Raw genomic sequence first — 15,324 nt, 5'->3', positions numbered from 1 at the left:
TCAAGGAATGACAAGAGTATTTTACTAATACTTAATAAGCAGGAACTTCTTAGAAGAGGTTCTTAGAATATTATCACAATAGAATGGGTTCTGAATTAAAGCATGTAGATATCTATTCTGTGTTAAAATATCTGGTTTTGAGATAGGCATGGTGACATTTCAAAATGTCACACTAAACCTGAGTAATATCTCGAGAGAGAGAGGTAAAAAAACATTCAGAACTAGATTTCAGATTTCTGTACTTTCAAGTTACACTATCAAATTAGCTTGTTTAAAATGGGAGAGATGTTTTCTCTCCTTCCCTTGCTTTTCACGTCTCTACAATTCAAGTAATTCACTTCCTTTAACTGTGAAATGAAACACCAGTTTCTCTAAAGTATCGATTGAAGAACACAAAGGAATACAAACCAGCTATGCAAACAGCTGCATGAAAAATTCGGTGTATGTCAGGTTTTTATATGTATAGAATAACTAGCATTATATGGAGTTTAAAGGTGTGGTTTTAGTAGCATTTATATGTATAAAAAACCACTTAGGGTAGAAAAAGAGGCAATAACACCACGTTAACATTGGAGGATCTTGACTGCAATTGAAACTGCCAAAATGTGTCCAGTTTTAAATAGCACTTTCCACTGAAGTTGTTCAAAGCCATAATCCTTGCATCACTTCACTAGGTCAATAATAGAACGAATATGTTGTGGAAACAAATCTGTGATCTAGCTACTAATACTCCATATACCCTGAGCTCTCACCATAACTGAGTACAGCATGTTGGAAAGGGTGAAGCGTGTTTGCAGTGTAGTTTGCTTACATCTGTTGGGATTGGGAGGATCGCTTGCTAGAGTTATGTCAAGTGTGTTGTACAAGTTCACAAGCACTTCTTAGAAACCTCTGGAAGCTTGGTTCTTTTTCAAAGAAAATCAGTGGGGGAAAAAGCAGCCAGTAACACTGTTCACTAAACCTGTCCCTTCAGTGGCTGCCTTACAGTGAAAGACATGTGGAGAGAGTGCACGAGTGAGAGCTGGTGCTGCCTTATTTTGTACAGATATGTATATAATTTCTCCTTGTGTATATTGTTACTTAGTGTCCCAGATGACATAACAAACCAGACAACTTGTTATTCTTTCAGCTAGACAGAGGCACTCAAGTATTTTTATTACTACAAAATTAAAGATCAGAATGGAAACTATCTGGCTGAAACTTGCACCTTACATGCTTTTCTAACTATAATTAAAATAATCTGCACTTCAGAGGTTTGATTTCCATCAGTCATATGTACACACGCCCTCACTGAATTTTTTCCACAGCTCAAAATTAGCAAAATAGGCTGGTTTTCCTTAATTTTAAAGTCTGTACAAGGCAAACAGGAGGAGGGGATCAGGCCATGGGGGTGAACCTGAAGCCCTGAAATCATGGCATGACACAGGAAGTCATACGGTTTCTTCACCATTTCCACAGCCACCATTTTATCATTTATATTCATTTATATGAATCCTGGCCCTTGCAGATTCTTCTTCAATTTGCAGCTTCTCTTTGTTTAGCTGCTGCTTGACCTCGGCTGAGTAGTGATGAGGCTGTGCCTGCCCCTGGCTGCACAGCTCCCGTCTGTCCCGAGCAGGATTGCCATCGGTGCCTTGTGTGTGACTATAATGCCCATCTCTGGGGCCCTCCCTGACACTTCTCGCACAGCTCCTCCTTCACCACCAGAGGATGAGTTCATTTCTGCTGGCTTTTACCACAAACTGGGTGGCCCTGTAGGAAAGCAGTGACAGAAGGGTGCAGAGGAGGAGAGGGAAACGAGAGGAATTAAAAAACAGTGAAGGTGGGGCTTGAGAGAAAATACTTTGTGGGGAGTGAAATGACAGAGCTGATTCTTGATCTCACCCAGGTTTCTCATTCACTCATCACCTTACAGCTCCCACCATGTCCTTTCCTTTCCATCCTCTCCATGAATACAGTGCAATGGCTTTCACCTAAGGCACAAAGTGTCTGGCACCTCTGGTGTTGCCTGGAGTGAGCAGTCACTGAGTGTGTATTTAACTTTGATGGTTTAGCACATTGCTGAAGAAGGCCTTTATTTACAGGAATTGTTTCAGAGCTTCCTCCTCTGCAGCAGATCCTCAGCCTGGGCTTCCTTCATGAGAGGAGTCAGAATGGGGAGTCGTGCTGCAGAAAACATCCTGCACAGGCACCACAGGTCACTGTTCCAATACATTGTATGTTGGAAAATGGGGATGGATGGATGAGTCACTAGAGGACCTTTCTTTCATGAAAATTACTGTTTTGCTTCTCTGAAGTTTTCCTTTACGCTGTTCTGAATGTTTCATACAGTACAGCAGAATACATTTTCAATGTGGGTAATAAATACCAAACCCAGTTTTGGTCACAAGCCTTTTCTGTTTCATTTTCCAATCAGAATGAAATTCCATCATATGGGGTTTAGTTGTAGAACAAGATGTCAATATTTGTAATGAGTCTGTATAGGCAGTAGAAAGAGGATGTGTCCATTGTAATCATCAACATTTCTGCACTATACATCTCAACACCTTTCAATATGAAGATACACAAGGACATCTGCTGAGGCATGGTTTTGCTGAGCCACCCAAGCAGTTTCTCTGCCAGTCTGGGAGGTCTGCTCCCCTATGGAAACTTCAGTTTTGGTTTATTGTATATAAATTTATACTTGATGAGAAAATTTATACTGTTGAGAAAATGACTGGAAGAATAGCCATAATGGCAATGGAAAAAAAAAAAAAAAAAAAAAGGAAAAAAAACCCCTTAATTTATTGCTCAAATGGAAATGTCCTTTGGTAAGAAATCATTATGCCAGTTTTCAGTGAAATTAGTGATGTCCTACTTTTAGTTGTGCGTTCAATTATTTCAGTGGTAAGAAGGAACAATCCTAATGGGTCAGCTTACAATTCCCTTGAAATATAAATAGTGTGTTTTTAATTAATATGCCAATAACAGGAATTTCTTGGGTTTTATTCTTTCTCTTACTGAAACTTGAATGCACTCAAGGGTTCTGCTGCAGTTGGCTTTCTCAGGGAAGTGCAGCATGAATTGTGTCCCTTCTGGCCTCCATAGATCACACTGGGATCAGTGTCTTTTGGAGGTACAGGGTAAAATAGTTCTCTGCAGCTTACCTACTTGCACTCTTCCCTCCCTCCTTCCCCAAACTAGATGCCTCAATTTTCCAGCATGCAACCCTTTTGTTGTTCTTGTTGTTGCATGCATTGGACAACAAATCAGGTGAACTATAGTTACTGAGCATGATGATAATGATCTCCAGCTGTCATTTTGGGGGTCTCTGAAATTTAGGTCTTTCAAGCTTCTCTGCCACACCTCTAATGGAGACTAGTTCTGGGGTAGCCTCACAAGCTTCCAACAAGATAATACAAGGTGTCAATTAAATTCTCTTTAAAAACTGGCACTCATGTACATAGAAGTATCCCCAGCCTTCATTCAGGCTGTTTTTGCTGTTTCTGTGTAGTCAGCTGTCTGGATACTTTGAAAAAGCAAACCTCACAGAGATCATGTGCAGGGAATGGACGATGCGTGTTGCACAACTCCCTTGCCCACGCCCAGCTCAGCCCTTGCTTGTGTCACTGCAGGCAATTAACAGTGCTCAAAACCACAGTGGCTCCTGTTCCAAAATGCCACTTGATGGTATCGGGGCACTTGAGCATTCAGGAAAAAAAATTGTTTATATTTTAAAGGGAGTTTATTCTTCAGCATTAGAAAATGCTGAAGTAATAAAAGGCACTGAGTGTGTAGCATCAACAAGAAGATTTTTGCTGCAAGTTATGATCTGGATGGGATAAAAATGCTTCCTTGGTATAATCTATGCTTGAAATGAATTTTAATATATTTATGTGCTCTGCTTTGATCCTAATGTGTTGTGGGGTGCTATGCTGAAATGAATGTGGATACCATCAATAAAGGAGAAGATCCTTAACACCTTAATGTATGGGCTTGTGCCACAGTTGCCACATCATAAACAAGGGCGTAAGCTTTTCAGAGCTGCCCCAAGATAGGGAACTTTTTACCTCCTCTTATCCCAGGGTAAACAGGTTGCTAGTGTCTCTGGGAGCAGCGGAGTGCTTTCTCTGGCACTGGCCAGGGAGGGATGAATATATACTGTGGATTTCCAGATGTGCTGTAGGCACAAGTGTGTGTCTTGATCCAATAGGAATGAAACTGAATGTTCATCTTTACCTGCAGGATTTATGTTATTTTGTTATTTATGTCAAATAGGGCTTCAGGGATTTGAAGTAACCTCAGGCATGGGATCATTTTGTTGACTAGCCTTGCTGCTAATTCTTTGAAACAAATAAGACACTAACATTTTTATGAAATTTCACTGTGGAGTTAGGTAAGATTAATTGTCAATGGTGTGGCTGGAAACTTCTTGAGAAATATTTAATGCAGTGTCACATAGAATTACAGGAAAAAGAGAACACTCCTGCCTGTGCTGTCTCTGCTCAGGGTTTTGGTGGGTCACTGTTTGCCTGAAGTGGTCAAGTATCCCTCTGCCATTCAGATCATGTGGTAAGGCTGTTGTTCTGGTGGAAAAATCTCCTTGCCCAAGATAAGGGCTGAACTAAACCTGAGTCTGGTTCTTCTGAATTCTGGTAATAATAATTCCTTAGTACAAGTGACGTCATTGCTGCTCAGCAAGTTTTTAGTTTTTTTCTGGGTTTATTTCCTTGCAGAGAGAAAGCCTGCTGTTTGTTCTGAAAAACTCCTACCTAAACAACCGAAGAACACCTTAAAAGTTTTTCAAACTAGAGGGAGAAGCTAGAGCTAGGAGGAGCTAGCAGCAACCTCCCATGATGTACCAGAAAGAGAGAAAACTCAAATCCTGTACTTTTCATCACTTCACAAGCTTCTTGATGCAGCATAAGTGAAAGGTTTCTCAATAAGTTGTCTGGGGAAGAGGACTGGGGGTCTTACTGCTGCTAATGTTGATGTCAGTACTTTTGACTTTGCAAGCAGAGCTTATCAGCCTCTGCCATGAATCTGCTGTCCTTCCTCTGCATGGATGTGGATATTCAGCTTCCAGGAGAACTTCTATTTCAGTGTTACCGAGGGAATGAATTGATAGAAGCTTGGGAATAAAAGATGATGTCTAGAAGGTTCCTTATGGTAGAGGATCCTTCTCAGAGCAATGTTTAATCCTGCTGTGGATCAGGTGCTGATCAGAACTGAGGTTGTGTTGAAGCATCTGCTGATGGTGTCAAAGAAGTCTGTCAGTAATACCTGTGTGATGGCTTGGGCATCAGAAGGGACAGATGCTCTCATGCTGTGCTGTACAAACTTTCAAGAGTGTGTGATCCTGAATTTGCAAAATGGCAGGGTTTGCTAAATGATGCACAGCCTGTATGGTTTTCTTATGGAACAACTGTTTCATGGCATGGTACACCATTAACACGAGGAGCATTTTTTTATTTATCTCAGTTGATGTTCCTCTGAAACCACTTGGTGGGTAATTTTAATGAATATGTGTCATGGTTTAGGAATGGCATTCCACAATTTAGTGTTCCCACTGAAACCATTCCAAACCGTACTCTGCTTGCTTACTTCCCCTTCCCCCTGCCATGGGATGGAAAGTGGGAGGCAAAAAAGGTAAAGATCACGGGTTGAGGTGAGAACAGTTCACTGGAAACAACAATGAGATGAGAAAATGAACAGTAAGAGCAGCAATATTGATGGCAGAGGGCACAAGAAAGAGGTGAGTGGTTCACACGGAGAGCCCTGACAACACCCAGCTGCTCCCTCCACCACGCTGTGATCCAGAAGGGAGCTCTTTTTGAGCAGGTACAATAACCTCCAGGTCCTGGCCATGCCCCCTCCTGGCTACGGCAAAAATTAACCCTGTCCTGGCCGGAACCAGGCCGGTGTGGAGTGGAAATCACTGCCCTGGCAGGTACAATAGCCGCTCACCTTATTTGCTTACAAGTGCCCCAAGCAATCACGTGTGACACCTTCCTGCAAATGAGGCAAATCCTGCTTGGCGCTCAAGCCGCTGAGGAAGAAAACTTTTATATTGTAACATTAAAGGCAGACGCTTTGTTTTAATCACTTGCCAAAACAGCTGAAAACAATTATTAATTAATAGGAAACATTAACTTTTAACTTTGCAAGCTCTCCAAAGAAGTGTCTGTGACAATTTGCATCTGGATTTATGGATAATTTGGATACAGTGAAAATGGGCATCGCACTGCAAAGGTCGACTGCTTTAAATTCATTTTAAGTGTACACATAGTGCTCTTAAAATTAATGTGTTTATAAACCTAAATTGGTTCAGTTGGATGCCTTTTGTTCTTTGTGGCTTCATTTGAAGCAACAAGAAAAAGCTGTGCTTGTTTGTGTGTTTAACCAAAAATGTTAAATGCAATTAATCCACCAAAAGCATACAAATATTTTTTGAATAATAGAGTCGCCCCTTTTGCAGTGTCTTAGGTATTTAGCACTATGGTTTGGCGAGTAGAAGGCAGCTTCTTCACATCTCATAAATAAAATTTTAAAAATCCTCTGCTTGGCTTGTTTAATTTGAACCAACACAATGCAGCACCCTCAGTTTTTCTTCTCTGCTTTGATAAGGCTGAGGTTAGTCTGTATGGTTGGTGGAAGGTGACATTACTAGTGTTTTACTGGATCCTACTTTCCCTTCTGAAAAATACTGTGTCTGACAAATACAGCTCCCAGGAAAGGGAGGGCAGTGTGAGACAGAAATCCTGTTCCATCTGACTAGGGGTGTGACTATTTGGGGATTCATCGTGCAGATCTATTGCTTTTGCCTCTTTTGTCCAAAAAAAAGAAAAAATTCCTTGGACTGGCAGAAATACAATATCCAAAATATTTCAGCAAGATCAGACCACAAGAGTTAGTTTGTTATCTTAACTGAGGATCTTGAGACATCCCAATTATTTTAACAATGGGAGAGTGGCTCCTTAGCCTGTTTGCCTCTAGCCAGTCCACTTCCCAGCTATTGAGCAATTCATGGGGAATCATAGGATGACTTTAGGAACTGCATATTCTTCATCAGTTAAAATACTGTTTCTAGCAAATGTGAGAACTTGGCTTTTGACACTTGCTCCTAAGACTCTTAAAAAAGGTGTGTTTTCATCCTCTATTTAAAATTTTTCCAGTCCTGCTAAAACAGCAACTTGCTCTTTTCCAGATAACTCGATCTGAGCTCATCTTCTGTGCATGGGACTGAGTCTTAAAGCCAATGGTTGTCTGGTCTCAGTTGTGTATAATAACTGGGAATCATCTTAGTTATCCTTGTTTTGATCAAGGCACAACACATGTGGCCACTCACCAACCTGTGGAAGGAAGATGGGCCTATGTAGTCCTATATTTATGGTTAAGAAGAAAATTGTTAGGCAGTTCAAAGGTTAAGTTGTGCCTTCAGATACCAATGCTTTGCTTTTCCTGGAATGTTTTGCACAAGTCTCATAAAGAAATAGAACTTGTCCTCGTTTTATCAAATAGTTGAGAGTTTAATAGCTACTGAAATGATGCCTACAGCTCATTTCCCTTTCACTTCTCGTCCCCACCCAGCACAGTGCTCTTGTTAGAAAGGAGGGGTTGCAATGGTGCAGATATATGGATGCAGCAGCTTGAGTCACATGTATAGAAATGAAAGGCAGTGCTGCTGCATTGACAGAGTGATATCTCTGCTCTGGTTGATAGTGGTCAATAATCTCAAAAATAGTGATCATATAAATACCTGAGTATTTTATGGGCTGAACTATGGCAACTGCTCTGCTTCAATTTATGTTTGTACCTGCTGAAGTCTTACACTTATCCTGAAATTACTTTTTATTAAAAACAGTGGCTGTTTGCACAAAGAACTTCATAATCTCAAAGCAGTTATCTTTCTTCAAATAGATAATTGGGTCATTACCAGCTTTTTCCCAAAAGAAGGGGGAAAATTCACTAATCTAATACATCTCAGAGGCAGACTGAAAGGAAAAAAGTGATTTCTGCAGTGGGTTGGGCATTTCTGATACACTGCTCTGCCTGGAGACTTGCACTAAGCATTCACCCTGCCAAGCACAGGCTAACTGTGAACTCCACTTGTGGCATCACCACAGCATTGTGACCAATCACAAATGAAAGCAGTAGGTTGCTTCTGGTTACTCACTGGTGTATTAGATTTCTAGTAGCAGTACCTTTGTTGGGTTTGTAGGTTGTGTGTGGCAGATGGAAGTAATTACTTTCAGTGTGCTCTGGGGTATTGCTAACTGAGCAAGAAAGACAGCGTGGCTTCCCTCTCCCACCACCCAGGGTTTAGGATATGCCTCGTTGGAGTGCTACAAAGATCTGGATTGATTTCTGAGTTTCATTTTGGTGGTTGTCATTATTTCCACAGAAGCAGTTGAGGGATAAATGTAAATTCCAAGTGTCAGTTTCCAGGGAAGGTGTGAATCTGTGATGGCTCTTATTGAGAATGAATTTAGTCTTGCTTTTAATGCTTGATTTTTGCATGGGCTGTGGTGATTCATGATTTGATGAGACCTGTGAGATTTTTTATGCCAATTGATTTGTGCCTTTTAAGCAATATTCTTTCCAAAGCCCTCAGTGCTGAATCTCAGGTACAACTCCCATGTAGCTCGTGAGTTTCCTAAACACAGTCTGGACTGCAGCATCCTCTGATGCTTCTGCATGTAAGAAGTTGTTTGGATTTGGTCTGTTCCTCTCCAGCTCTTTGGATCCACCAGCTCTGTGAAAACAATGGGATGTTAAATTTTTAAAATTAAAAAATAAAATATGATTTGATATGTCAGCTTCAGAGGACAATTGCTGATTCCAGTGCACGTGCCTGTGCTGTCCCGGTTTTGACTGCTGTTTCCTGTTACTGTGGTAGAATGAAATTTGTGTTATCCTCAGTGTTATCCTATGCTTACAGGACGTGGGAGCCAGTAGATTTCCATGTATAGAAAGCCAGCATTCAACAAGAAATAATCTTTTATTATTTATTTATAATAATAAATTTTTTATTTATTATATATATATAATCTGATAATCTCTTGCAGTTGTCCAGAAGGTAAAATGCACTGTGCTGCCACAGAGCAGTCCTCAGAGCACCCTTTATATGGACAAGCTGTTTCTTTATGCTTGGTCATCTTGCTTAAGATAGAAAAGTACCCACCAAGCCTCCTTCATGGCTTTCATCTGTATCTGCGGAGCATTTTGCAAATGGAAGTTGGGAGGTTTGCCATCCTTGTAAACAATATTGCAAACCCCAATTCCAGAACAGGGAAATGCCTCCCTGTCCACACAGACGAAATTCAGCAGGTGCTGAATTTTGCAGTTTTTTGATGTCTCACAATACAAAAGCTATAGTATGAACATTGAGGAAAAGCCTTTTTCCCACCAAAACTCTCAAGCAGTCTTACAAGTGACACAAAGCTGCTTCCTCTGTCCTGAAGAAAACACCAGGGAGAGGCAGGGACGTGCAGAAATTAATGAGGTTTCGTCTAACTGGTATTTTTTCTCACATAAGATGAGCAGAATGCTATTTATTGCAATCTGTTATTGAAGTACCAATATTTGTTCTATTTTTAAAACTAAGAAATGTTGATTTGATGAAGATCAACAGAAAAGAGTGCAGAAAGCTGCTCATGTGAAAAATTTTCACATCATGCCAAGACAACATTTTTTATCAAGCTTTTTTCTTTAAGGTGTCACTTTGCAAGGTTGAATGCTGATAATAATGTTTTGCTGCTACAGCTGGAGGAAATGAGACTGGTGAAAATTTTCTGTGTGAAAACCTGTAGAAGTTGACTTCAAAGAGAGAATTGTCCATGAAACATGAATGCAGCAGAGATGTTCCATAGAGATATTTCAGCTACCAGGAATATGAACTGTTTGTTGTGAGCATCTCCGCTCTCAGATTTGCAAAGATGGAGATGAACTGATTCACAACAGAAGGATTTTGATAAGCAGATATTACCTTCAGTCAGACCTGAGTAAAGAGGAAAAAAAAGGTAGGTCATATTCAAAACAACAGAAGCTCACCAACTTAATTATACACTATGAATGGTCCTACTCTTCAGTCAGTGAGGATGGAAAAGTCCTTTATTAAATGTTATTGATACACATGAAACTGCAGTCCTTCGAGCCTAAGCCAGCTGCTTCTGAAATCACCACAGAGGATACTACATGGCCATGTCTTTTCCTGAAGTCGTGTGATTGAGCCTACAAGTGAAACTTCATTGGGTCAGATGAAAAGGTTTGGATTTGATCAATGAGTTGGTATATGGTTTGTCAGCTTCTGTTGCTGTTCTGCCTTGTCAGTTGAGAAATACCAAAAACTTTGGGCAAGATGAATTAGTGAAAGTAATGCAACAGCTTTGATAATGTAACTTTCATGATGGCTAAAGGATGGCTCAACATCAATTATACATGATAAGTAATAAGAGTAAGCTAAAATTATAGCCTGACAGTGCTTAGGAGGGGACTTGGAGGATGTGTGTAATACATTTTCTTCCTTCCAAAACTTGTTGGACTAGCAGCCTGACTAGAGGAAAATCACTGTAATTTAGCTTTTGCTGGCAGTATCAGCAGTGGAATCTAGGGCATAAATACATTGCTTTGTGTATATCTTAGCCCAGATCTAACACGGGAGCAAGTGAATATGGGAAATCTTGCACTGTTGTTGCTTCTCCTTTTTTTAAACAGGAACAGGGTCAGCTCAGGCTTGGTTGTGCAAAATAGACATGCACTTAAAAACATTACCTTTATTTCATCCCAAACATCTTATTGAAGGGAGATATGAGCCCAGGTTTTAGCCAGTCCAAAACAGAGACCCTCAGCCAGGCAGCAGGGCTGCTCCCCAGCAGCCACGGAGGAGGCAGATGAGGAAACTCATAGTTCAGGTCTTCAGGCTTGGCTCAGGAAGGCAGCTCCCACTGCACCCAGCCTCTGTCTGGGATGAAAGAAGTGATCACAGCAAACCTGAACTGTCCACAGGCCTCACATGTGACAAAACATTTGTATTTCCTTCAGCCTGGTCCCTGGTAAGCACCTGACACAGCTCATGAGCTTTGATTTGTGTGTCTGGGGCACAGTTTGTTTCTTACGATGGTCAGAGACTACAGATAAGAAGAACTGCGGATCTTGGTTGTCAATTTTGGAAGAGTAGGGTAGCCAAACTTTACACTTGCATTGGATGCATTCAGTTCCAGCTCCTGTGAGCTAAGGAAGCAGTCATGGTGACATGTTTTGCCAAATGAATTAGCAGAAGCAGACTCAGCCAGTCCTGAGTGTGTTGCTGGCTACTTTGGTAGCCCTTTTTGCCACACTTGTAAGAAACCCTGGAACTGCTGCAATCTGGAGAGATAAACTTTTGAGCTTGTGCTAGCATGCACTTGTTAACAGGGTTTTGTTGAGGTCCCTGACCTCCAAATATAGATAAGCTGCTCTTGGGGGTTAGGAGATTTGAAGCTGCTGGGCTGAAATCCAACACGCTGCAGCCCAAGCTCTTTACCTTTTGGTTGGTTAAGAGGTGCTTGAACTATTTGGCAGGGAGCCAATGAGGTCTGCTGGGTCTGCCATGGGGCAAGGAGTTACGTTAAAGGACCCAGTTTTTAATTAATCCAGGCCTTTGTAACTCTCTAAGTAGCTTGCCCAAAGTCACGTCGGTGCAGGGTCACCCTTGTCTTCCCCATGTGAAACGGGGCAGATGAGGCCTCTGGTTCTGCTGAACACTGAACTTTAGTATAGATCATTAACATTTTGGTCTGACTGGGAGAAGAGTCCTAGAAATTATCTGTGTGATTGTCTCTTGAGGAGCAGAAGGCAGAGCAGAGCTAACTGACTGATGTTTCTCTCTTGAGCTGGAGTTCAGCACTGCCCCATGATCTCTGCTGAGACTGTTTTTCGAATAAAATGGAACTCTGCATGGGGCTCTTCTTGGTGTGGCTTCTGTTTACAGGACATGAGGATGAGGGAGAATTCATAATCAAAAATTAGCCTAATTTTTTTCTTCTTTCTGTAGTTCTGATGGTAGGTACAGGATGTGGGAAAATTGCTTTGCTGCACCAATCTGGAAGTGTTGCTGTAGCTTTGACTGAGCTTGCAGAAGATGGTTCTTGCTGCCAGATGTGCCTTGGCTTTCCTAACCTATGTGATTATTTTTGTTATGCTTTTGGTTCATGGCAAGTATCTCTCAGAGGGAATATGTACTCTCCTGCACTGAAGTATGTACATGTGAAAAAGTGGTGATGTGGTAGCTCTATGACAGAGGTTTGTGGTGTAGCAGGGCCATGTGGCACACCCCTTTTCAGTAACTTTTCTGTAATTGGGAGGGGGTTTGCTAGGAAAAGGCCTGATTGGAATGATATTTCTATGGTCAACTGATCAAAGCTGAGAGGAGCAGCACAGCACTGGCAGTGCTGACTCCTCTGCTGCTGGTCATGACTGAAATGGTGATTATCTGCAATAAATGGCAAATCAGTGCAAACCCTGGATATGCCTGCCCATTGCTAAAAATTCATCCTCACAGGGGTTTTCAGATCCCTCAAATTTTACTTGCTCAAGGACAATTAATTTAAAAAACCAGGCTCATAACAGGAAGTTTATTCTTTTCATTAATATAGTTTCTGTAAATACAGTATGTTTGTTAATATGGTATAAATTGAGCTGAGATAAAAGATCTAAGAAACTGAACTCTTGCCTGAGTCCTGTGTGGTGTATATTTAATGAATTTTCACTTAATTATCCATTAATATGTATTAATAAAATAAACATGGCAATTGAACAGTACAGTACTAAAATACTGTTCTGAAAGAAAACCACATTGAGTAAACTAAAACAACTGCATTTCTTACTAATATACACAATGCATTTAATTTAAAAGGAGAATTTATAGTATTTGAAATATCCTACCACATACTGAAACTTTTAGTGTAAACTGCCACTTTCTGACTATCACATATTGAAATACTTGTGGTGCGTAGTGAAATTTATGTTACATTGTGTAAAATATATAGTGAAACCGAACTGATGTATAATGAGACACACATGTGCCTGCAATGACTTATCAGTTCCATTATTTTCTAACTAACATTATTTTCATGATCAAGTTTTTCTGGGTCAGAGGAAGAAAATGGTGAAAACTGGGACTGATACTACAATGGAGAGTGTAGACCCAAACTTGTACAAAAACCTAATCAAGCTGAGTTATCCTTTGTCCTTTCCTCAGATAAATTCTAAATGTAAAGTCTGCTAATGGTTACAACATGTCTCTCTTCCTCTGCCAAAGCTTCATTACGAACATCAACATCACCCCAGCAAGGGAAATACCACCAGCCACAAGTAGAGAGGCCGGGTGCCGAATTCTCAGCAGTTTTTACCAGAACGGGGCTGCTGCACAAGAGACCCTGGTGAGGTATGTGGGGCCTTGTGGGAGCACCCTGGCACAGGCTGAGTCATTCAGACCCATTCAGGTTTTGTGGGAGGGGGTAAATAGACATCCCAAACCTGACCTCCTTCATCCACCAGTGCCCAGGCCTCCTGTGAAGGCTCAGGGTGGATGGGCAGCATCACTGTAACCTGCAAAACATCCCTCCATGCTGCTTAGATTTGTATTTTCCTGTCTTAAGTTAGGTCCTGACTACACAGGCAAGCATCCCTGCCGGGCAGGGCAGGCAGGCTGGCTGCTGGGTGTGCCCTGCTGCTGGCAGAGGAGGGCTGTGGCAGCCAGTCCAGCAGCTGCTGGCCTCCTGCTGACCTGGGGTGCTTCTCTGCAGCACTCTTCTTTGCAATTCCCAGTTGCTCTCCAGCTTCAGCAGTGGCTTGGACTGAGGATGGTGGCTGCTGGGCTGGCTGGCTGGCTTGGGAGGTGCTTTTATCCTGGCTGACTTTGATCTTTGCAGGTCCCAGCTGGTGCAAGGCTGCAGGATCTCTCCAGCTTTGCCCACTCTTGCCCAGAACTTGCTGCTTGGACCACAGACCACTGTTTCTGAGAACTTGCCAAAAAAGAAACTGAGGTCCTAATGCTGCTCAACCAAAAAAGTAGGAAATAAATCACAAGTCTCACACCTCCTTGGCAGTCCTGTTCCAAGCTCCACCAGAGTTTTCTTTTATGGGTTATCTTTTACCTGGTTTTGCAGCTGTGCCAGGATGACCAAAGCATTTAACACTTGGAGAGTGATAACTGCTGTGAACTTCCCCCCTTCTGATCTGCCTCGATAACACTGGTGTGATTATCCCATCTTTGCATTGGACTATTGGCCTTTTGCTAAACCAAAACAAGCTAGGCCATACTGAAGGACCTTCCTACTTCACAGCTGTTGTGCAATTGATGCTCATCAAGGATGGTTAAAGGCACAAGACAAAACACACCCTGCATTTGAGGGCAAGGTGTATTAACCTTTCCACTTGGAATGCCTAATTGCTCAAATATTGCCAACATTGTTCAAACTGCCAGATATGTTAGGGAACAGGCAGAACTGGAGGGACAACTCTATATGAGGGGTATGACAAATTTATTGGGTAAATTGTATGGGAGTGCTTAACCCTTCTCTCTGTTCTGTTTTTTGTAAGGACAGTTGCCAAGTAGAGTTGGTCATGACTAATTCATATGAGGAAACAACACGGAGAAGTTAAACAGCAACAACCAGTTTAATTTCACTTGTTACCAGTAAGGCCTAACTTAAGTTTCAAAAGGAGATGAAAGGTAAATTTGCCATTTGCTGTCTATGTTTTAAAAGCTGCAAGAGAGCTTGAAGAGTGACATGCTCTGTATTACTAATGCTGCCTCTGTCCTTAGAGCAGAGGGAGGAGACAAACACTGTGTAATTTCTGTGTATACTAGGACAAAAATTCTCCAAAGCATAGGTTTTGTGTTTTGTTCCACCCCATTCCTAGCTTTTAAAAATCATTCTAGAGGTACATTAGTTATCCCTGAAGCATGGCAGAGGACACATATGTGTCAATGCCAAAACTGACCAAGATGATACAGGAACATTTTCATGAGGGAGAAGAAGGAAACATATCCCAAGCATCAACTCTAGCAAACAATGCATCAGGTATGAATATTTTACAGGTGGTACAACCAATCACCAGCCACCTCTCTTCTGGTTTATCTTCTTATCTCCCCTGAATCAAAGGGTACAACAATGGTGACAGTGAGTGGATGAGGTACTATGTATTTAGACAACATTTTAGAAGATGATTTGTCAACAGGGAGACAGAAACCTTTCATAATGCTTGGAGGAAAATTCATAGGGTAATCCCAGGATAATAGATTTTTAATCCTAGGTTGTTTCCTTGTATGATACAAGATAATGAGTGGCATCCACTCCC

The 15,324-nt window shown here is 41.4% G+C and overlaps 1 protein-coding gene across 2 annotated transcripts in view; it reads left to right on the top strand.

The window, feature by feature from the left end:
* The window catches only part of ATG5 (autophagy related 5), a 110,415-nt gene that overhangs the window by 71,699 nt on the left and 23,392 nt on the right, over nucleotides 1-15,324 (top strand). Inside the window, exons 8-9 of one of the 2 annotated variants that reach the window (XM_056486617.1) lie at nucleotides 13,280-13,405; nucleotides 13,893-14,695. The exons of the other annotated variant lie outside the window; for it this stretch is intronic. Of the exons in view, the coding sequence (XP_056342592.1) occupies nucleotides 13,280-13,404 (125 nt within the window). The 3' untranslated portion in view covers nucleotide 13,405; nucleotides 13,893-14,695. Of the gene's footprint in view, nucleotides 1-13,279; nucleotides 13,406-13,892; nucleotides 14,696-15,324 lie in introns of those variants that run through there. 2 annotated transcript variants of the gene reach the window in all.

Source organism: Oenanthe melanoleuca, chromosome 3 (genome assembly GCF_029582105.1).
Source record: "Oenanthe melanoleuca isolate GR-GAL-2019-014 chromosome 3, OMel1.0, whole genome shotgun sequence".
In the NCBI taxonomy this organism is placed as follows: domain Eukaryota; kingdom Metazoa; phylum Chordata; class Aves; order Passeriformes; family Muscicapidae; genus Oenanthe; species Oenanthe melanoleuca.
The sequence above is the reverse complement of the archived record's forward strand: the minus strand, read 5'-3'. Positions and strand labels throughout refer to the sequence as shown.